Here is a 22,097-nt window from a genome sequence, read left to right as displayed (position 1 = left end):
AAAGCTCTTTTCTACAAAAACGCTGCCCAGCCGCAGTACATCAATGATAGGTTTTCCGGTGATACTGCTTGTTGTATAAGGCTATCAACATGACCAGCAACAGACAGACCAGGTGAATCATTCGATCGAATACCCCGTAGTTTATCGCGAACGGTAGCAAGAGTATTCTTGGGACCACCCTCCTCATCTCGCATAACAACAGGGTCGTATAAGAATGTTTGAAGCACCGTCATTACCAACTCTTCATGGGAACGAAGAATTCCAAGCGTGACTTCTGACGTCCTACGGAAAGGACCCTCATAGCCATACACACCAAAAGCGTCAACCATGTTGCGTGTCAAACGAAAAGGCACACGCTCAGGTACCGTGAGAGACAGGGCCTTGTCGAACAAGCACTCAAAATCGACGTGCATCTGTCCACCTGTACTTTGCAAAATAAGCAAGTTCTCGTTGTGTCTATCACCAAGTCCAAGAATATAGCCTACCATACTCATGACAGCCGAACTCCGTGAATACAATGTACGAGCTTTGATCCACGATTCGGGGTCCGAGAATGTATACAGAAACCATTCATATAAAACAGGAGGGTATTTTTGTTGTAGACTCAAAAAGTTGTTAAGCCTCGCCTCTGGACTGAGATTATGCGACAACAGCGACCCAACTTGTTTCATGTCGAGCTTGATGCCTCTTGCCCTCAGATTACCTTCGATGATAGTTCTCTGAGGGACAGCACCCGTAACCCATTCAATGATGCCAGAATCCGCGGATAAGGGGATGACACGATAGGGCTCAATACGCAAATGGCGTTCCGCAGCCTCGCGGTCACTATCAAGCAAGCGATTAACAGTAACAGACAGTTCAATCAAACGAGCGTCTTTACGAACATCATCCCGACCTTTACAAAGAAGATGATATCGCTGTCCGTCGCTTCCCCAAACCGTGATACGCTTGGGCTGCTGAAGAGATGGTTGAACTGCAACTTCGTTCTCGACCTTGTACATAACTACCGTGCCAGAAAATCGCAGAAGTTTTAGATGTGCATTACCGCGGATTTTCGCAATACGTTGTGTGTACAAAGCATCACACGACAATATTCTGTGGACAGGCACGACAAGAGGGCTAGGAAGCCAACTCGTATCAAACTCGATTTGTGAGAGCTGAAGGACTGGAGGCAACCTTTGCTTTCCGTTGCCTTTTTGATATAGTGCCAAGTCTTTCAGTTTAGAAATCGTCATTAGAGCTTGTGGGATAATTTGACGCGTTCGGCCTGTTTCACTGATTAGAGTCTTGACAATATCATCGCCGCGTTGTTTTCGATTCGTAGATGTGGATTGCGTAGCTTCTGCAATCATCCAAAGTGCATGTTCTGGGAATGCTTGGATCACCTGGACGATAAGAAGTTTCATTATTTTGAATGTGGCGCTCTCGGCTGTAGTGATTCGACTCATTAACTGGGGTACACCATGATAAAGTATGTGGGGATCAATTTCTAGCGCGCGCTTTGAGATGTAACTGCTGATAGATTTGAAGTTTCGTTGACGTTCCAGATTGTACTCTTTCAGCACTCGGCTATCAAATGCAGTAGTTGAAAGCGGAATATTATCAGCAAAATCGAGCCATAACGTCAAGAGTTTGGGCAAAATCTCACTAAAGTACTTTGAACCCGCGATGAGTGTCTTTGAACAAAGTTGCACCATTTGTCTGGTCCAGTTTCCTGTCCAAAAATCTTTCGACCGTACTGACTCCGGAAGTTCGAATTGAGATTGATAGATTCGATCGTAGTACTTATAAAAGCGGTAAATAGCCTTTTCCCAGCCAGGGTTTTCTTTCAAGATAGCCACATATTTGGTGTATAGCGATTTTGCCACGACCTGACCACTTTGGTCTAACCAAGTTGTATAAAGCAAAGCCAATTTAAGGTCTTCAGTTTTACGCATTGGTGAGAAAGAAGGCTGTTTCCGCAAAAAGCTCACGTCGATCCGCGTCTCTAGAAGTGAAATGGCACGCTGTCGTTCGCCTTGTTGCCACAACAGTTTAGCCATCTCTTTTGTCCAAGCTTTAGGCACCTCGGCGATATTGTGTTGGGCCTGCCAAATGCTCGTCAATGCCATATTAACTTGGTCACGCTTTCGGTAGTCCTTGGCAATCTCTAAATCAATACGATTGATCTGAGATCTTGGGAACCCCGCAAATAAATATGCCGCCCTCCGAATCGATAGAACGTACTTGCGTGCATCCATATCGTCGCCCAAAGGTAGCAGTCGCTGATCGTTAAACTCATTGACTTCACGAATTGAGGGCATGGTATCATTTCGCATCCAAGCTGCAACTTGTGAGATATCAGCAGCAGCATGAAGATACAAAGAAGTCGAGCGAATTTTAGCCAACGATGTGATTTCTGTTCCATTCAAACGGGCACCCGCTGCCTTGATTCCAGCCTCGAGGTATCTCATACAAAGATCAAATTCTTTGTTGGACAACGCGATCAAACATTTTCCAAAGTATGCCTCAAGAATGTCGGAGTCGCCAGCGCATTCATTCACATACTTTGATAAACTGCGAACCTCCATAATTCGGAGTGAGGCAGCAACACCTAAAGCCGCAAGATCTGGTGTGTACCTATCCTGATCATCAAGCAATGCTATAATTTCTCTGTCTTTTCCAACATTATGCAAACATCTCAATCGAGGGAGTTCATTGCTCGGCTGAGGCATTGCATCATAACAAGCAAGGGCTGCGGACCAGTCCCCTTTACTTTCGTAAAGCTCGATTTGCTCATCGAAAGAAATTTCTGATTTGAGAGCTGCCATTCCCTCCAAAGCATCCGAATCGCCCAGGTTTTTGTATATGGTTCGCATCTTTTCGTAATAGTCAGATTGCTTGTCTTCTCCATTCTGTCTGGTTAGCTGGTCGAGATAACGGAGCTCTCTTGGATATGATTTGCACTCATTAGCACGACTAGCGAGCTGTTCTAATGAAATCTGATTTTCAAGCTGGCTGAGTGTGCTAATCGCTCGTTGGTCAGAGGCCGAAAGATTACTCTGTTGGCGTTTTGCTTGTTTCCATCTGGCAAAATAATCCAACACAGCGAAAATACGTTCGTGGAACTGTGAGACGTTATCAAGCTCAGTGCTAGGTTTCCACATCACTTGCTTTATTTCCAGCATGAACAGCTCGAGATTCTCCTGGCTGTACATGATGGCATGTAACGCCACATATGGGAGCAAAAACTCGAATACTGTTGGATTTGTATTCACCTGCTCAACAAAAATACGGCGATAAAGCCCGAAAAGCTCGTCAACATTCACACCATGGGTGCGGCACATCAAATCGTAGCACAGTTTGCCGACCCAGTTTTGATACTCGATCCTTTCGTTGAACACTGGATATGTAACTCGAGATAACTTCACTGGAGGTGATGAGTAGCGCGTATACAGGAACGGGGTTAGCTGTTCGTAGAGGCCCGGTCCAAAAAGTTTGTCCCATGTGGCTTTAAATGCTGGCGTATCGATGTCTTCGGCTACCAGTTCGCAAAACTTCAAAGTATCTTGAATACCATAAAGCAAAAAATTTTGCTCTATTGGGTTCATAGAAGCTTCTGCCATCTTGAACAAGTAGTTTGCTGCAAAGTAAGCTGCAAACTCTCGACACTCTTGAGATTCATCGAAGTTTGAGACGACAACAGGGACTCTGTCAATTCGTTGGATATCAACCATATTCGGGTCGAGCGCCCCTAAAAAGCACAACGCTTGGATGCAAGGTGTCGATATATTCATTTGGGGATCTGGAAAACGACGCGAAAGATCGAATAAAGCTCTAATCGCAGTTTGAATCCGCTCAATACCCTGGGGATAGTGTAGGCTCATATGCAACTGATTTTGATTTTGGTGAACAAATTCAGCAATCTCTTGAACAGCCTGGCGAACAACGTAAACATTTTCCTTCTCAGTTCGAGCAACTAGCTCTTTTAGTATTGTAGTTTCGTGCTTATTGTCATCAAACAGCCGTCTGGGGCTCAAGCTGGGCACAAGTGGTACTCCATGCTCTCTGCCATACTCTTGTGTGTGCGGATTATTTTGTATCATGACCAAAATGTCCTGTGCTTCTTTACGGGCATCTTGATCGAAAGACCCCCACATTTGAGAGATCACAGAGTAGACCAGATCGATCACTCTTGTGCAATCCTCCATACAACCGATCATGGTGTGCCATACTGAGAGCGCAAGCTGTTGGGACTGGCTTGTGACTTCAAGTGCAGAGAGTACCAGTGTGTTGATGGGAATGATCATGGAAAGAAACTTGCCACCAGAGTGCCTAATGAGAAAATCCAAACCCCGCAAACACTCTTGTCGGTTTTTTAAAGATGTCGGTCCATACATATTATGCATCGTGCCGCTGAATCGGTGTATCACTTTGTTTATGATAGCTGATGTCAACGGGTCATTACTTTCTCTTCCTGTTAACATGCTGAGAACGCGAAGAAGTCGCTCCTCCTTCACATTAGCTTTAGGATCATTTTTTTCTGGTGCCTTCATCAGCAAAAGCAAGAACATCTCTGCATGAGACTGCTGTAGCATATTGCGGACGACCTCAGAGGTGAACCCTTGGCCAAGCTCATGCCATCGTCGCTCGGTGAACTGGTCAGGGTCCTCAGTGGTATCCGTCGTAAGAAATGTTGCTGTGATTGGTATCTGGTGTTCCCAAAGCAATGTGGACAGCGATTGAGATTTTGCTGAAGCAATCAGTTTTAGTGTGCTGATCCGCTTTCGAAAAGTTAGGTATGGAACCGTGTACTGTGATGTGCGCCCAAGAAAGTCATCCAAGGTGACGCCCAATAGTTCACAAAATTTCCAAACCATCGAGTCTTCATGGGTACCTAGTTTTCTCACGATCCAAACTGCGATTGTATCCCAAAATGGCATACAGAGTTTCCACGGCGTCTCACGACGTCGGCGTGCTACCTGTTTGAAGGTGTGGAAGGCAAGACCACCAACAAGGGGTTTTTGCGAGCCCAGCATACTGAGCATACGTACCAGAAGTACATTTAGATGCTCCGAGTCGGTTCCATAAACTGCAGCCTCTGCCCAAACGAGCAAACAAGTTTCTGGTTGTTCATCAGGGGCCCAGCCACTGAGGAATCTGAACTGGGAAAATCTTGCTTCCTGAGGCAGCTTGGCGGTAACAAAAGACCCTACACACTTGGTAGCTTGAAGACGTAATTGGCGATTTGAGCTTCGGAGACATCCAATGAGCCAGGATCCGATCACATTGTCATGTTGCAGAGTGAAGGTTGGTTGCCAGAATGAAAGAGCCCTTGTCAACGCCGAACAAGCCGTCATTCTCAAATCCGAGTCAACAAGAAGACCTTGAGTCGTAAGGACTACTTCGAAGATCTTGGTCCAATCATCTGGGAATTCAGGATGCGACGATGAGGGAGTGCTTGATGTTTTGAAAAGAGCATTGATGCGTTTGAGAATCGAATACATTTCCTCATGGCTAAATTTCTCGAACTTTTCGACAATATTCTCCTTCATCATTTGTGTCTCCAGGAACTCGGGAAACAATTTGCTGCTCTGGATACTACCCTCGAAGGGTGCAGATGCAATCGCGATGGAGATCTCGGTCTGCAGATCGTCCAGCAGGGGAGGAAGTTGACATCGAGGAAAGTTCCCTGTTTCAAGAAACTCCGATAATGAATCATATACTGCGGCAGAAAAGATACATCGTCCAAAATCGGGAGCACGCTTATTTAGTAAACCACCGGACTCTAGACGTATTTTTCGATCCACCAAAACCTGGAGTAGTTCTAGTAATAATCTTGCGACCTCCATATCGTCCATATTTTCATACGACCATTTGTGCAACGATTCGAAGCATACTTGAGACCATTCAGGGCCCACTGTCAGACCAGCCCTTGCTGTGGCGGGGGAAAATATTGGGTGTTCGCGGGCGATTCCACAAACTTTGCAAATCTCGAATTTGTTTAAAGGTAAAAGCAACAGAGTTCGTAAACAGACTTCGCTTTTTTTGGAGGCGGCCGCGAAAAGACGCGCTTTAAAGCCACCGAGTAGCGGATACAGTGCCGTGTTCTGAAGGTAGCCATTGGCTAAAACCTTGAATGCCTCAATAGACGATGATTGAGGGAGAATAAATAAGGTAGCCTCGATTTGTTCAAGCAAAGGAACGTTTTCAGTGCTATGAAGAAAGCCAGACGGATTGCGAGTTAATATTTGGCTCAAAATCGCCGTAGAGGCAGTAGCGTCGATTCCGTACTGAGCAATTAGTGCTTTAAGAATCAGAACTGCGTCGGTGTCGTCCAAAACAGCCACATTGGCGATTTCTGATTCGAGTTCAGCCAGCCGGCTGGCACTTGAGAAATAATCACTAGGATTCGCCAGCATGTTCAAACTAGAGCGAGAATCTGGCCCAGGTCTTAAGTCCCCTTGTTTTATGTTTTTTGTGGCAAAAACAACCCCTAGTGTGTCGATTCTCACAGCTAAATTGAAGTCAGCTCGAGATAGTAAGCTTTGTCAACTTTCGATGTCGGTTGCACAATTAAATGGAGCTAAAGCGGTGGTTCGAGAAAACCCGGCATTGTATCCCGAGATTGTGAAAGGGATTCTTAATATTGCCGATCGGCCAGAGACCGACTTGAGGAGGTGGTGTGCTGCTTTTCTTGTCGATGCGTTTGCCAGTCCAGACCTAAGTGAGGAAGTCAAGCAGACACTAGCAACCGAATCGTTGGCTGCTTTGTTGACCTTGATTGGGGACAGAGACTTTGTGGTTTTACGCCACGCGATCACCTGCACCGGCATAGTGTATCCTTTGCTATTTTCTTATGTTTGCACGAGGCCTATGGAGGGCAAGCTTTGGGACGATTTGCGACGACTAAAGGGTAGTGCTCTCGCTCATTGGAGCGCAGAACAACGTCACTTGGGTATTTCTGCGGCCTGCATCAAACTGGCGCAAGTTATTGTTCAAGTTCAGTCAAAACAGCCCTCTCATCGCGGTGACGTTTCGTTGGCTAATGTCCCATCTGGTCATCCTTTGATCGAGCCTGTAGAACTTCTTGCTGAGGCTTCGGGGCTGCTTGATCGCCTGTTATCGTATTTTACTGAACCGGATCTTGATGTTGTCTACTTTCAAGCTTCTTTCAATGCTGTTTTGTCCCTGGTCCAGTCGCGCCCGAGTTTGGGCCCAAAGATTGTTTCTGCCGTTTTGGCGTTTGATCCTAATCGCAAACGACACTCTTGCTCGATTGAAGCTGTAGATATCGCGTTGAAATATGTCGACAAGTCTCTACAGCTCGAGTTAGGCGCTCTGGCCCATCACAATATGGTTCCTCAGTATACCTCCGGTATTCAGCGTTTTCTTGCAAAAATCAGCGAGGGAAGAGCGAATGCCAGTCTTCGGAAGCGTGCTGCTGAAGTCGAAGATAGTCCTATGGCCAAACGTGTCCGGCTAGCCGACGCAGATATGCCGCTCATAACAACTACCAGGCTGCCTGGTGGCGAGGTGCCGCTGAGCGACTTGTACAGTCTTGTTGATGCAGACAATGCGTTGGCAAAGTTCAATGCTCGCGACTTACAGCTAAATGTTGCAATTGAGATAGCAATGTCGTCTCTTAGTCAAGCAAATCAAACATTACTAGATAACTGTTTGTCTATCGTTTCAAAACGTTATGATTCAGTTCCGGAGTCTGGTAGAGTTGTAAAACGTCCAAGCGATGACACGCCCCCACCTGCTCAAGAAGCTCTAGCGCCGGCTGCTCCTGAGGAGTTTGATATTTCGAATCCTCCAAAATTCAATCCTGAGCAAATCGCAACCCGAACAGTTGAATTGGTGAGCCGCTTAGAGGCTGCTGCAAAAGACGCGCCAGCTGAAGAAAAGCTCGAAGGTGTGGATGCCCTCCGGCGATCTGTGTTGGAAAAATGGACTGCAAACGCTTGGATCTTTGTGGCATCGCGGGCGGTGTCGCGAGGTGTCCCCGCGGACAGCGTGGTGGCCACAGCTATACGTGACCATCTGTACAATTATGTTATTACGGATTTCCGAGCTCGGCTCGAAGTTATGGTTTGGTGGTTGAGTGAAGAGTGGTATGCTGAATATGTTCTTGCTGAAAACGCACCTGAAGATTCGGCCAAAAGTATTTATTACCAACAAGTGGGTCGGATTGTTGACCAGGTACTTCCTCGACTGGAAATGTCCGACTCAAGAACACTAATTCGTTTCTTCAGCGAACTGCCCGATCTCAATCGTGACATCATTTTCAAGTTACGTGGTATCTGCCAAGATCCCGAGCGATCTGGTCTTGGTTTCCGCACGCTTAAATTCTTGATCCTGTTCAAGCCCCCCACCAAAGAGGCTTGCTTGGATCTTCTCACGGAGTTGTATAAAGAGGGTGCCGATGGAGCCGAGGCTATTCTGAAGAAGCATCGCCCGGAAGCTGTTTCGGAACCTCAGGCCTAAGATGGGGCATATAAGTATTGATCCATTTCTGAGAATCGCTGTTCAATGGACCGAACAGCGATTTTGTATCTAGAGGACTCCACCGGTTGCAAAACACTGCTTCTGTAGATTTATCTAATCGCAACCAGTATGTCCACCAGTTGTGAGCTGTGCGCGCGATCTGTTCGGTTGCAAATGGTCGTGAGGCCACTTCACGTAACAGTGACGCGACCATTTCTTGCAATGCGTGATCGTGGGTTGCAAGAGTTGAATGAACCGCCTTTCGTGAGTGATCGACCACAAGATAGTCAAACGACGCTGGAGGAGCAGCTGCAAAATTGAAGGCTTCCAATTGCTCAGCAAGAACTTCCAGCGATCTCTGAACAATTGGTGCTGGCTTTGCTTCTTTATCAAATATCAACGTGTAGGTATACATTTTCCGACGGAAAATCATGAGACTTGCTAGCTTGCCGGATACGTACACCTTACTGGCGGGCACAAACCCTGTTTCGGGATAGTCATCTACCGCCTCCGGAGTAGGCGATGAAAACCTTGGTAACGAGAATGCAGGAAGCGACGTCAATGAGGTTAGTGAAGGTAACGAAATTGAAGGCATGGACAGCGTTGGTACTGACAAAGTAAACCAAGATGATGACTCTTGGGGCTCTTCAGCAGGCACTTGCGGGGCTTCTTTTACGCAGAAATCCTTTCGTAAATGATAAACATAGCCTGAAGACTCGCTATATGCACTGTCAACCGCAATAGCACACTCGGCTAGCCACAGCTGCAAAGCCAGTTTGAAGTCATACGGCAAACTGTCGCTACCTGGCCAGATATATGCGGCATCGCTGAATGTGGTAACCAGTAGATCACTTGCACCAGTTTCCTCAAGTACCTCATTTATGCCTACAACTGCGCTGGGGCTCAGCAGGCCAGGTTTGATCCGTAAATATTCGTACATTCCGGCTGCTCCTGACTCGTTTACTCCGTTCCAATTTTCGCAAAATGCAAACCACCATTTCGAGAGTTTTTCGCGATCAGCGCTAGCCAATGGCCCGTTATGGAGAGACCATCTGCGGTAGGCCTCATTCACTATTTGGGCAAAAGAGTCCGGTTGGGTGACTATTTCAGTATCAATCTTCAGTATACATGTGAACCAGTATCCATGGCGCCAGTTTTCCGGGTTTGTTGGCTCCAGTTGTCGTACAATCACCAGGTGTGTGGCGGTCTTGAGCCAGGACACGGGGTTCCCGTCAAACGTGTTTGCCAACTCAACAACGCCCTGAGCCACACCTAATTGTGTTAGCTCGCTACCATTTGACTGGCCGTAGGAAAAGATTACCTGCTCCTCTATGTCTTCTTCCGTACCAAAAGCAGGATTATAGATGAGGGCACTGTCCATGATGACCTAACGACCATGGACGGTTTCCGGATATTTTATATTACATTGGTTAAAGTTTTATAAAATTTAGTATTTTGTACTTTTCACTAGGAATTGTGGTTTTGGTTGAGACAAGTCCAGGTGTTTAATGCCGGAGGGTCATATATGATTCTTATTTACCTGCCATATGCCTTTGCCCTTTTAGTGGCATTGGCGCCAAAATTTAAAATCACTGCGGGTTTGATCTGCTTTGTTCGACACCTTTTCCAGCCGTCTCTGGGCACTGGGGATTCTAAATAACTCAAGGCTTCCGGTAGATGTAGTTTTGCCAATAGAGGTTTCTCGGAAGGTCGACCAGCAAGCGGAAGAGATAATGCGTGCAGATCTTGTAATTTTCCGTATTGCAGTGCTTGATCCAAGGCCCGTAATCCGTCAACTGACAGGGTACAGGAACTCAAATCCAGCATGGCCAGATTGGGTAGCTTGACTATTGCATGTATAGCTGATCGAGTAAGATGGGAAAGCATCACTACCAAAGGAAAGGCGCCCGGGACTTCAATTTTGCCCAAATCACCGAACTCAATTTCACAACTATACACCGGATACTCTTCTAGCATGTCGGGGAAAGCCGTGGCAAAGGTTATCCAGACCGATAGCGAATCTGTCTCCTGCTGCAGGATGCGCAGCCAGACCTGCTTGGTCAGACGTCGTCCCAGAGAGCGAAGCATATCGACGGTCAGAGTGCGCGCACGACTCGCCAAGCAGTCTAAAGCGAGGTCCTTGAGTCTGGAGTACCCATTCCTTGCTCCGGCCACTTTTAGACCCTGCAGCCTGTACCGCTCGGTGTCAGCCGTCCAAATTGCAAAAACTACCGCTTTCACTAGTCAGCGTGGAAAATTACGAATCTGGATTTGATCACCTTATCGTCTCATGACCATTTCGGGGATAGCTGGTTGGCACCACCACACGTGGGCCAAGACGTATAGTAGTCGGCCGGCGTTGTATTTTCAACCCGAAACCATTGAGCAAGTTCAGGAGCTGGTTCGCAGCGCAAAGGAGCAGCATCAGACCGTCACGGTGGTTGGCGCTTGCCACTCGCCCTCGATGATCACAATGACCACTGGCTGGTTGGTTAATCTAGATAAACTGAACCGGATTTTAGATATCAAACCAAACCAAGGGTTTACTGATGTCACAGTAGAGGCCGGGATCAGATTGTACGAGCTGAATGAGATTCTTGCCGACAGGGAGCTCGCGTTACAAAGTCTGGGCTCGATCTCTGAACAAAGCATTGCTGGTGTTATCAGCACAGGAACCCATGGCTCTTCGGCGTACCATGGGCTGATAAGCGAACAGATTGTGAGACTCACCTTGGTCAATTCTGACGGCAATTTGATTTCTTGCTCCGATATGGAAAACCACAGACTGTTTAGAGCTGCCTTGTTATCCCTAGGTAAAATTGGTATTATTGTGAAAGCGGTTGTGCGGGTCGTCCCAGCGTTTAATATCGAAAGCTACCAAGAGGTAGTTTCGTTCGACAAGTTTTTGACCGACGTTTGGCCAACCTTCTTCACTTCGGCAGAGTTCCATCGCGTTTGGTGGTATCCTTACACGGGCAAGTGTATTCTATGGCGAGCAAATCGGACGCAGTTGGAGAAAACGAAACCTCCATACTCTTTTTACGGGACCAAGTTTGGTAGATGGGTCTATCAGGCCCTGCTATGGGTGACCGTGGCGGTGGCTCCTTCCTTGACCCCATGGGTCGAGAGGTGGTTGTTTGCCCACCAGTTTGGACTGGTAAATACGTATGGCAAGAAACCGCTAAAAGCTGTTTACCGCAGTGACCAGGGTATCAACATGGACTGCTTGTTTTCGCAGTTTGTCAACGAATGGGCGTTGCCACTAAATAACGGTGTCCAGGTGCTGCGTGAACTAGAACAAGTGATTGCCAAGCGTAACTTCTATGTCCATGCTCCGTTTGAAATCAGAGTATCTAATACCACTTTGCCCAAGTCGGTCCCAGCTACCAGAAAAGGTGCTACGGTTGCCGGGGTGCCTAATGTCGGTCCGATCCATGGCAATATTTCGCGGCCGTACCTTGACAGTTCCGCGAGACTACCATACTCTCCACCTTCTGAGGTGACTTATGACAATTTGACTTTAAACCTGAACGCTACCCTCTATCGACCTTTCGATTTGGACGTTGAAACCTCAAGGTGGTTTACAGAGTTTGAGCGTATCTGTGCTGCGGCGGGAGGTAAACCACATTGGGCAAAGAACTTTTTGGGGATGCGGGAGACTGAAAACTTCGCAAAAGACCACGATATGCGCGGCATTGCGCCCCAAATCGCCGAGTGGTACGGCCGCGATCTCGAGACCTGGAAAGAGATTCGCCATGAAGTTGATCCCACCAATCTATTCGTAAACAATCCCGAATGGCTGCACATCAACGGCTTGGATTAAATATAATGAAAAAAATTAAGAACCCAGCTACTCTACAGCATATGACCATATTCGAACAGTCCCATCGTCGCTAGCGCTGGCCAGCATATTTGCCGATGGGTCCCATTTAACAGTGTTTACAATCCGTGTGTGTCCCGACAGTTTGGCGATCCGCTTGCAGAGTACTCTGCTGAAGACGTACACGTTCTTGTCTTCAGACCCCGAGCCAATGAGTTTGTCAAACTTGCCACCAAAGGAGGACATGATCTTGAATTGCCGTTGAGTAGGTCCATCTAGCGAGAGGGTTGGGCGCTTGCCATTGAGGTCAAACAATACTAACCTATCGTTTAAATGGTCGTTCGACAAAACATAGGGGCATTGGGACGATGTGGACATTGATGTAAGTTCGATACCTCGTCTCACTCTGATTTCATCAACGTATTCCCACGTGGTACAATTGAACTTGAATATGACTTGATGCTCATGCGGGTTGATTACCCCAAGAGCCAAAATGTAATCGTCGCCGAACCAAGCTAGTGAGAACACGCGTTCTCGAACGAACCGCCAAATGCACACTCCCTTGAGATTCCACATTGCCAATTCACCAACGAGACCGCCACTTAAAACATGCTTGTTATCTTTCAGCCAACAGATGGACCCAATACCGTCTTCATGATGCTGGACATAAAATAGACGCTGCTCTTTCTGCACATCCCATACTGACAGGGTGCTATCAGCCGATCCTGAGGCAATGTAACTGGAGCATCCAGAGAACCCTATACTTTGAACACCCTTTTCATGTGCGGCCACGCGATGGAAATGCTCGAAAGTATCACCGGTCTTTTTATAAATAGAGATTTCACCGGACTCGAGACCTAAGGCAATATAATTGCCACAAGCACTGTACGCCAGATCCCACACTTCCTTGCTCTCTTCCAAAACTTGGGTACATGTTGCACTGAATTCTGGAACTTTTGTACCAGACGATAAGTCTGCAAAGTAATTTTTGCTCATATCGAGAACGACTTTTGGTACCCACGGCAGCATGCCAAAAACTGGTTTTACCCCTAGTGCAATTGATTCCCAGCAATCTTCAGGAGTTTTAGCGGGCCCATGCTGGCAAAGGGCGAAGCCAATTTCCGATCTGAATGAAGAGCCCGCGCTGTGCTGAGCCAGCTTTACCGCAGACTTTGTTTTGCCCTTATCTATTAGATCGCAGACACCTGCCAAAATACATTCTCTGATTGCAGCATGATAAAGTTCTGGAGACGAGAATAACTCCTCATTATGATCGAGGATGTCTAAAGCAGACCGCCAGGATCCGGCTAGCAGTTGAGTGTACAGCTTGACCAAATCAGGCGGAGGAGGGTCCACGTCTGTTTTGATTCTGACTGTCTCAGCAATATCAGGAAATCCTAGGCACCAAATGCACTGAACGAGGAATTGTGGATAAGTATAGCGCCAAAATTGGTAAGGTGGAAGCTTGGTCTCCATTTCGAATTGGATAGCCGCCTGCTGGGCCTCAGCCAACGATAATCTATTAGGATAGAGCTCATCGAGCTTGAGCTGCTGCGGTGTTTTGTACATGCTGCAAATAGCATACACCACTTTTTGGCGATCAGTAGCCGTACGCGGCCTCTTCCCGGAACTGCCACCGCCAACCACTAACGCCGTAGCCATCTGTCGTAGCCAGTCTACGTTTGGAGACAATTGAGTTATTTCTCGTAGCAGGGAGACAGCCTCGACTTCATAAGAGCCATCAGCAACCAACTGATAGAATTGCTCGCTGGCGACATGAGTTTCAGCAAGGTCCTTGTCTGCGACCAAATCCCGAGCTAGCATGCGTGCCTTGGGCCATTCCCCAACCTCCATCAGCTTGGAGAGCTGATTCAGTTTCTCCGTAGCCTCTTGTTGGCCACTTGCTTGCAGCAGCTTTAATTTTATCTCACCGTCGCTGGGCTGAGAAAGCGCATCCAACACAAGTTCCAGGACCTCAGGACAGCCGTATTTTTCGCAGTAATTTATCGGCTGTTGAGGGGAGCGGGGCTTTTTGCTTGGATTGGATGGCCACTCGCTCCCCGAATTGCTCATCTTTCGTTTCGTCTTCAAAACTGAAATTAATGTAGTTTAAAACTCAATTGCACAATCTCGTTTTATACCGGTAGTTAGATCTGGCTTAAGCACTCCAAAAAATCCTCAATGACCCCACTGTTAAGGTGCTGGTCGATCCTCAAAAAGCTGCAACGCCGCCGCCGTTTTTGTAAGCGATCTCTTGCCCCTTACCCAACCTTCTTGCTGGCATTCGCTGAATGGAGAATTATAAACACCGACACGAGCAGTTCGTGGCGGACTTATCTGGCGGACAGGTATCTGAAATATATGTGATCAGCCTGGTTGTTCCAGCTGCCTTTGTAGCCGGTCACCTGGTGTCACGAGGGCTGGATGCTCGGCGTCAAGCTATTGTGGATTTTATCTGTGTATGGGCCGTTCCGTTGGCAGCTTTGACTGTCTATACAAACCGAGTGTGGCTGTTAATGGCATTGATTCTATTACCGGCGCTCTTGTACCGAAATCCACACCCAATCCCCGCGACGGATCGGCGTAGTCGGGCAAAACATGTCGGTAGCGATTTGGTAGCGAGTTATTTGGGTCACAGGCCCTATCTCACGGCATACCGCGCAGCATTGCTTGTGAATACAGCAATTGCAATTTTAGCCGTCGACTTCCCTATTTTTCCCCGGCGGTTCGCCAAGGTTGAAACCTGGGGAACCTCGATCATGGACTTGGGAGTCGGCTCGTTTGTGTTCAGTATGGGTATTGTTTCTGCGCGACCGACTTTGTGTTATGCAGTTGAGGGTAGGTATCCGCCATTTTGGAAGTCATTTTGGGAAGCCTTGAAGAACTCGGCCAAGGTCCTAGCTCTGGGCATTGCTCGGTTAATTTCGGTAAAGGTACTGGGTTATCAAGAGCATGTCAGTGAATACGGCGTGCACTGGAATTTTTTCATCACTCTGGGTCTTCTCCCAGCGTTTATGGCGCTTTTGCAGCCCTTTGCCCGCGTTTCCAAGATACCCATGCTAGTGCTTGGGTTAGCGGTGGCATTCGGCTATGAAATTGTGTTGAAAAACACCGGTTTACTAGAGTGGGTGCTCGGAGCCCCAAGAGCGAACATATTGTCTACAAACAAGGAAGGAATCACGTCGTTTTGGGGGTTTCTGGCTATTTTCATGATCGGGCAATCGGTTGGCTACTACGTTCTTCCCTCGATTCTGGGTAAAACTAGCTCACCATTCTATCCGCAAACCCGAGAGCAAATCAAACAACCCACCGAGAACCCTACAAAGAGAATATTCTATTACTTAACTGCGACTGCGCTGCTCTGCCATGGGCTTTTCGTGGTACTGCGCATTGCCACTGAGCCGTCTCGCCGATTGGCCAATTTACCCTATATTATCTGGGTAACGAGCTTCAGTACCGGGTTCCTTGCCATCTTTGTCATTCTAGCCGATCTTTTGCACTACGAAGCATTGCCTAGTCAGGTGGCAGTGAACCGGCGCGGCCAGTCGACATTCTTATTGGCCAACGTTCTCACTGGGTTGATTAATATGAGCGTGAACACAATCGACCAGCCACGAGAGATTGCATTATTGATTCTGGTGGCTTACACGGCCACAATATTTGTTATCACGAGATATTTATTTTGACGCTATGCACCCTTCGGCCTATCATTCAAAAAGCCCCGTCCGTTGTCGATGTTACTGTTTTTCTCTAAAATGCCCCAAATTCTATCCATTTGAATCCCGCCGATATTGTCTTCGACATACAATTTTGTTAGCGCTCCAGTGCGTTCGTCTAAATGGACCCAATTGATCCACCCAAGCCGGCGGTTGGCAATGAAGGTGTTTTGAACTTGAATGGGCACGCCGTAGGTTGATCTGCCAAACAAAGAAAGCTTTTCCACCATTAATGTTTCGTTTTCAGTCAAGGCTTCGTAAGTTTGTGGTTGGTTCCGTCTGTACACTCTGAATATCCGAGTCACATATCCCCCAGCGAAATACTGGATCAGTGGCAGAGGCAGCAAGAGCGGCACCAACCCAGCTGCCACGAGCGTTGAGCTGGCGCCCACGCCCATAGTTAAATAGCCGATGTATGCACCGACGCCGAAAAATCCAAGGGACCATCGTTTTGTGAAAGAAACCTGCGATGCCATTGGCGCAGTGTAGAGGGGTTCGTGGGACAGCTGGATTTGCGGGTCCAGGGGCTCCTTGAAGAAGGTTCCGGGACGCTTAATTTTATAGAGCAGTGCCTGGTCAGGGTCTGAAGGATCGACTTGCGACAACCGTCTCAAAGTTGTCGAAAACGACCGAACCGGAGCTCGGTTCCATCGTTGAAGCATTTTGCAGAGAGCGATTACAAATAAATAGGCATTATAGACTAGGCAAACAGCGAGTCGTAGACTCCCTGCTCGCGATTCAGGTACTTTTTGCGGGACAGCACGTTGCGGACGGTCGAGTTCTCGACAATAATGTGGCCGCCAATGAACGCTGTGTTCGGGGGGGCTCTGTCGGCCGCCAGCAAGTCCACATTAATAATCTGCATAGACTTTCTTATGTCATAGGTCAATTGCCTGATAGACTTTTCGGACAGCGTCTCGATGGGCATTTCGTCGTCGTCGACGTCGGCCTCGTTGATGCTAGCCATGCCAATATGCGGAGTCAATTCCCGGTATTCGTAAACAGGCACAAAACAGGCTTGTCCATGCAGCTCCAGTCCAACCAGCCCGTGTTTTTTCCCCGCCCCGACCACCGTGCACACCGACAGCGGCAGAAACGCCAGCGACAAGACGCGTATATCTTCTAGCAAGATCTGAGCGAGCCATTGCTTGATTAGGTAGGGCAAAAGGGGCGGTTCTATGATCACTATCTGGGTTTTCGTCGCTGTAACGAGCAGCTGATCCAGAGTGTCTATGCACAGAAAATGCAGGGTTGACACGAACATGGATACTTTTTTGTCATCCCAAAGACCGCAATTTTCGTCCCACAAATCAGTATCGTGTTTTGTTTCGACCTGCACCCTGTAGTTGCCCACCAGACCTGCCTTGAGCCCGCGCTCGCAAAGCTCTATCAAACCCACGGTTGGCATGACAAACCCAGATTTCTTTTTTTCAGACTGCCGTTGACTAAGAAGAATTTCACCAACAGATGATGAACTGGAAACAAGGTCTGAGGGCGTTCCAGGCCGTGGTGCGTCCTCACATTTCGGCTGCCCAGCCCACATTAGTGCGTGCCAAACGCACAACCAAGCTGGCTCCGGGTGCCTCGCGTGTCATCAACATGGTGAGTGTGATCAGTGCTCGCAAGAAGCAGCCCCGGCGACTAAAGATGTGCAAAGAGGATCAGGTCCGCCACCAGATGATCATGGCTGCTTGGAAGCTACATTTAAGAGACGAGAAGGCCGAGCGTACCAACAAGCTCAAGGCCCAATATGAGAAAATCACCGAGGCGTGCGATGAGCTACAGAAACTCGACCCTGCTCTCTATGAGGCAGCCACTGCTCGTGAAAAGGGCAAGCGGTTCAGTCCGGAAATGCGTATTCCCACAGATACACCGCCTCGCCAACCCTGGCAGTTTGACTGGTCTCCTCCCGACAAATAGTCATTGTATATAAACGCTAATCTAGCAAATCTATCACACTTGCAGCAGTGCACATTTGGAGCTGCGTTCAAGCAGGCTAATTTCGTACGATGAAGACGGGCAGCTATATTTTTCGCACTCCTCAGTAATATTTCATCTATCCATCATTTCAGATCAACTTAATAATCTCATGAAGGAAAATCTGAAATTCAAGTTGGATCTCCTTCAGGCCCAACTAGCCAAGATAAACGGTCAGGAAGACAAAACGAGCGGCAAGTTATTCCAGACCAAGTTTGCCGTTCTGAAAAAGTCAGAAGACGCTGACCCGGAGCAGATTTCGGCCGAAATCGAACAGATCAAACAGGAGCTAGCCAATCGACGAATGCACCATGCTCAAGTCAGTTTACAGCGCCAGCTGAAGGCTGCAAAACAAGTTGAAGACCTCAAAATCACCAAAAGACTGAAAGCTGCTCAAAATCAGGAGCAAAAAGTCGCGGCCCTGCAAGAGGAAGCAAACAGTTTGAAAGAATTCACTCCTGCTGATTTGGCTAACGAGATCGCCAACCGGGCCGTCCTGAAGCATTACGGACCGGTGGCTGGGTTTGAAAAACAAAAATACTCCACCTCACAGGCCAATGTATATGCAAGGCTTTGCAAACTACCTGCGATCCAGCAAATTGTCGACACCTTGGTGAGGGGTCTCGCAGAGTGGTATAATCCTCTCGAGGGGTTTGGTCCGCAAGCCACCAAGGCGAAAGATATTCAGCCGGCTGCAAAGCTACCTCAATTAGAAATTGCTCCTGCACCCGCGCAGCAGGACGACTTCCATCAGTTTGAATCGGACCATGAGGAGCCCGAAGAAAGCGAGAGCGAGAGCGATGGGTTTTTCGAGCAAGACATTGAAATTGCAAACACAGACAGTGAGGATGAAGGCAATCTCCCCGCTCTCACCCAGGGCTATATTTCTGGATCGGAAGACGATGAGCCCGAGAACCCCATGCCCGAACGTAAGAACCGCCGTGGTCAACGGGCACGACGCAAGATCTGGGAATTAAAGTACGGGAGCCGAGCCAAACATGTTTTGAAGGAAAAAGAAGAGTACGAAAAGAAGAAGCAGATGAAAGAAGCCCGACAGAAGCAGCGCGCCGCCAAGCAGCAGCAGCACAAAGAAGAAACAAAAAACAAGCCATTGCACCCGTCATGGGAGGCCCACAAAAAGCAAAAAGAAGCACAAAAGGCTGTGCAATTCGCAGGTAAGAAAATCACGTTCTGAGCGAAGACGCAGCCGGGTAACCTTATCTTGGAGGTCAAGGCGGCAATTTTGTGGGACTGCCAATGAACTCTTGATCTGGTCTTTTCCTTATCAGCTGCTCAGATCTATTCGTGTCCCCTTATAATCAGTATATTTAATGCACCGTTTGGTCCACTTTTAGCAGTATTCGCTTGCATAACCGTTTGTGCCTTATGCGCAATCATTGGGGCCCGCCATGTAATCAGGCTGGTGCCATTCTAACGCAACCTCTGCAAAATGTTGATGCACTTCCCTCCTCAACTGCCAGACCGGATGGAAAGGTTCTATGTGCAATATATTGAGGATTGGGCGCTGTGCAATGGATTGTGTATGCGTGATATTGACAACTCGCACGCGGTGCACGCCCCGGTGACGATGTTCCCCACGCCATTCTCGAAATCCGGGTTTGAAGAGGCACTGAGGATTCAGTGTGCGTTTAACGAATTGTACTTCCATGCTGCCACCCACGAGGAATGGCTTTTGGGGCACCTTGAAGAGGCAGCAAAGCACGACGACTTCACTGCCAAGCTAATCCAGATCCACAAAGCGGCCAAAGCTGGTCAGACTCAACGGCTGACTGGTGGCCTTTGGCGCTCTGACTACATTGTGAACGGCTCTAGAACGTCGCTCGAAGGACGCCAGGTGAAGCAGGTCGAGTTCAATACGGTTTCTGTTTCTTTTGGTGCGCTTGCGTCCAAGGTTGCCGACATGCACGAGTTTTTGAGCCATGCTTCGCGGTCCTGGACTGGTCACGGCGAGGTGCCTCGAAACACTGCTCTCAAGGACCTCGCCCGTGGTCTTGCAAACATGCATGCCGGCTATAAAGTTGCCGAGATTCAGCACCGCCAGGCAACCCACCAGACTAGCACATCGGCAATTGAAGATGAAGACGACGCCAGCATCATGGACGACCCTGTGGTGCTGTTTATTGTACAGCCTGATGAGACAAATGTGATGGATCAGCGACTCATTGAGTTTGAGCTAGTCAAAGAGCATGACATTGTGTCGTATAGAATTTCCTTGGCTGAAGTCCCCGACTTTGTCGTTCGCACGAATGATAACCGTCTGCTTCACAATCCCAGCGGTCGTGAGATTGCTGTTGTTTATTATCGCGCTGGCTACGCACCTTCCGACTACCCAACTGACGTTGAGTGGAACGCCCGTGAGATGCTGGAGTCCTCCCATGCAGTCAATTGTCCCTCCACCTTGACCCAGCTTGCTGGGGCTAAGAAGATCCAGCAAGTCCTCACGGACAGATCTGTATTGACTAAAATTGCGCCATCTCTTAGTTCTGACACCGTCGATCGTCTGATGAAGACTTTCGTCAAAATTTACCCCATGGATGATAGCCCCGAAGGAGAGCAGGGTCGTTACTACGCTTTGCGAGAGCCTGACCATTTTGTACTCAAGCCCCAACGCGAAGGCGGAGGCAACAATATTTATGGTGAAGATATTCCCGAGTTTTTGCAGTCGATTCCAACCGAATCGTGGGCTGCGTATATATTGATGGAGCTGATCGAGCCGCCCAAGATCACAAACCGGATTCTGAGGGCGGGAAAACTTCAAAGCGGAAGAGTAGTTAATGAGCTCGGTGTCTTTGGTACCGTTATGTGGGACCGCGACCATAACGAGCTGCTGATGAATGAGCAGGCGGGGTGGCTATTGCGTACTAAACTACAAGATTCTCATGAGGGCGGTGTGGCTGCTGGCTTTGGCTGTCTTGACAGCATTCAATTGATGGGTCCGTTGAAAGATGATAACTAATCCTCGAGAAGAGTACTTCTTATACGATTTTTACGCGGCACGGGCACCACCGGGTTGAGGGCAGATTCTGTGTCGACCGCCCAAAGCGCGCCACCGACAGTGTTTGTGAACACAAAGAACACGCCCAGGAAAGGGATTTGTTCTAAAGTGGCAGCGACCAATCCAAAAGCGAAAAGCTGGCCGCGGCGAGTTTGAATATACCGCTTGAGTTCTGGAGCCGCGTAGCCCTTGAGTTCAAAGTATCTCTCCTGGCAGCGTGCGCCCACACCAGTAGCGTTCACCAAAACGCTGATTATAGGGCCTACGATGGGTATAAAGGTCAAGAGCACATTAAACAGTAGGCGGGCCATCCAAAACGGGAAGATGATGCGCTGGGGCAATCGTTTAACGAAACGGACAATGCGCTCGTGGTATGATTCCTCAGCGTCTCTACGGATGTTTCCAGTAGTCACGAGGCGGTCGTGGCCCTCTTTAGTTAGAATAGCATCAAAGAGCATCCTCAAAGGAGCAGGCATAAGCATGATCTCAGAAAGCGCCATAGTCAAAGCCATTGCTTGTTGAATGGTGGCGATCCACGAGGTTATCAAGCCGGTGGGGCCGTTAAAAAATATGGCAAGAGCCGCCTGAGGTGGGAACAGGAACATATGGCAGAATACGAGGACGGCGATGCTCAGGACGATTTGAGGAAGCACCATACCAAGCAGGTTGCCCCAAAGACTTGGATTTCTCAAAAAATAGAAAGCGCCTTGCAAGGGGTAAATATAAGTTCCCTGAGAAACTGCCATCAAAGGCAGAGCTGCCGGATTCGAGGCCTTGGACAGCACTTTTTGCACTAAGGACATCTTGTGGTGGCAGAGTTGTGGTAACGCTAAAGCTATATAGGGGACTAATTGGGGCGGGGCATACGTGCTATGTGACGACTGGAGGTACTAAAAACACAAGACAAAGAGCAGTGCGGAGAATATGAATCTAGCCAAGGACGGTGATCGGCCCCCCATTTTGGAGGTATCAATCACGTGACGGACGTACTCACCCTCGTATTCACGTGATCACAACTAGGGCTTGGCCCTAGAGGAGGTAAGTAAGCGAAACGCTCCCACTCAGTACTCATCAAGGAATAGTCCGCTATCCAAAGCTT

General features: G+C 48.3%; 13 protein-coding genes across 13 annotated transcripts; 6 read left to right on the top strand and 7 right to left on the bottom strand.

Annotated features, from left to right (window-relative positions):
• Positions 1–11: 11 nt before the first annotated feature.
• Positions 12–6,401, bottom strand: B9G98_02105 (Protein kinase rad3; the record flags this gene model as incomplete). The annotated part of the gene is made up of 1 exon (XM_024808662.1): positions 12–6,401. The coding sequence occupies one exon, from the start codon at positions 6,399–6,401 to the stop codon at positions 12–14; it is 6,390 nt and encodes a 2,129-aa protein (XP_024664430.1).
• Positions 6,402–6,540: 139 nt separating this feature from the next.
• Positions 6,541–8,469, top strand: B9G98_02104 (mRNA cleavage and polyadenylation specificity factor complex subunit pta1; the record flags this gene model as incomplete). Its single annotated transcript, XM_024808661.1, has 1 exon — positions 6,541–8,469. The coding sequence occupies one exon, from the start codon at positions 6,541–6,543 to the stop codon at positions 8,467–8,469; it is 1,929 nt and encodes a 642-aa protein (XP_024664429.1).
• Positions 8,420–9,850, bottom strand: B9G98_02103 (hypothetical protein; the record flags this gene model as incomplete). Its single annotated transcript, XM_024808660.1, has 1 exon — positions 8,420–9,850. One exon carries the CDS (start codon positions 9,848–9,850, stop codon positions 8,420–8,422), a length of 1,431 nt encoding a protein of 476 aa, XP_024664428.1.
• Positions 9,851–10,005: 155 nt separating this feature from the next.
• On the bottom strand, positions 10,006–10,557 carry B9G98_02102 (hypothetical protein; the record flags this gene model as incomplete). The annotated part of the gene is made up of 1 exon (XM_024808659.1): positions 10,006–10,557. The coding sequence occupies one exon, from the start codon at positions 10,555–10,557 to the stop codon at positions 10,006–10,008; it is 552 nt and encodes a 183-aa protein (XP_024664427.1).
• Positions 10,558–10,759: 202 nt separating this feature from the next.
• B9G98_02101 (D-arabinono-1,4-lactone oxidase) lies at positions 10,760–12,292 on the top strand (the record flags this gene model as incomplete). The annotated part of the gene is made up of 1 exon (XM_024808658.1): positions 10,760–12,292. The coding sequence occupies one exon, from the start codon at positions 10,760–10,762 to the stop codon at positions 12,290–12,292; it is 1,533 nt and encodes a 510-aa protein (XP_024664426.1).
• Positions 12,293–12,319: 27 nt separating this feature from the next.
• B9G98_02100 (WD repeat-containing protein 26) lies at positions 12,320–14,362 on the bottom strand (the record flags this gene model as incomplete). The annotated part of the gene is made up of 1 exon (XM_024808657.1): positions 12,320–14,362. One exon carries the CDS (start codon positions 14,360–14,362, stop codon positions 12,320–12,322), a length of 2,043 nt encoding a protein of 680 aa, XP_024664425.1.
• Positions 14,363–14,580: 218 nt separating this feature from the next.
• On the top strand, positions 14,581–15,975 carry B9G98_02099 (GPI-anchored wall transfer protein 1; the record flags this gene model as incomplete). Its single annotated transcript, XM_024808656.1, has 1 exon — positions 14,581–15,975. One exon carries the CDS (start codon positions 14,581–14,583, stop codon positions 15,973–15,975), a length of 1,395 nt encoding a protein of 464 aa, XP_024664424.1.
• A 2-nt stretch (positions 15,976–15,977) lies between these two features.
• B9G98_02098 (hypothetical protein) lies at positions 15,978–16,667 on the bottom strand (the record flags this gene model as incomplete). The annotated part of the gene is made up of 1 exon (XM_024808655.1): positions 15,978–16,667. One exon carries the CDS (start codon positions 16,665–16,667, stop codon positions 15,978–15,980), a length of 690 nt encoding a protein of 229 aa, XP_024664423.1.
• A 38-nt stretch (positions 16,668–16,705) lies between these two features.
• B9G98_02097 (hypothetical protein) lies at positions 16,706–17,413 on the bottom strand (the record flags this gene model as incomplete). Its single annotated transcript, XM_024808654.1, has 1 exon — positions 16,706–17,413. The coding sequence occupies one exon, from the start codon at positions 17,411–17,413 to the stop codon at positions 16,706–16,708; it is 708 nt and encodes a 235-aa protein (XP_024664422.1).
• Positions 17,414–17,472: 59 nt separating this feature from the next.
• B9G98_02096 (54S ribosomal protein L28, mitochondrial) lies at positions 17,473–17,925 on the top strand (the record flags this gene model as incomplete). The annotated part of the gene is made up of 1 exon (XM_024808653.1): positions 17,473–17,925. One exon carries the CDS (start codon positions 17,473–17,475, stop codon positions 17,923–17,925), a length of 453 nt encoding a protein of 150 aa, XP_024664421.1.
• A 169-nt stretch (positions 17,926–18,094) lies between these two features.
• B9G98_02095 (Protein bud22) lies at positions 18,095–19,177 on the top strand (the record flags this gene model as incomplete). The annotated part of the gene is made up of 1 exon (XM_024808652.1): positions 18,095–19,177. One exon carries the CDS (start codon positions 18,095–18,097, stop codon positions 19,175–19,177), a length of 1,083 nt encoding a protein of 360 aa, XP_024664420.1.
• Positions 19,178–19,432: 255 nt separating this feature from the next.
• On the top strand, positions 19,433–20,959 carry B9G98_02094 (Glutathione synthetase; the record flags this gene model as incomplete). The annotated part of the gene is made up of 1 exon (XM_024808651.1): positions 19,433–20,959. The coding sequence occupies one exon, from the start codon at positions 19,433–19,435 to the stop codon at positions 20,957–20,959; it is 1,527 nt and encodes a 508-aa protein (XP_024664419.1).
• On the bottom strand, positions 20,956–21,801 carry B9G98_02093 (Outer spore wall protein RRT8; the record flags this gene model as incomplete). The annotated part of the gene is made up of 1 exon (XM_024808650.1): positions 20,956–21,801. The coding sequence occupies one exon, from the start codon at positions 21,799–21,801 to the stop codon at positions 20,956–20,958; it is 846 nt and encodes a 281-aa protein (XP_024664418.1).
• Between the last annotated feature and the right edge of the window lie 296 nt (positions 21,802–22,097).

Source organism: Wickerhamiella sorbophila (assembly GCF_002251995.1).
Source record: "Wickerhamiella sorbophila strain DS02 chromosome Unknown contig3, whole genome shotgun sequence".
NCBI lineage: Eukaryota > Fungi > Ascomycota > Dipodascomycetes > Dipodascales > Trichomonascaceae > Wickerhamiella > Wickerhamiella sorbophila.
This window is presented reverse-complemented; position numbering and strand designations above follow the sequence as displayed.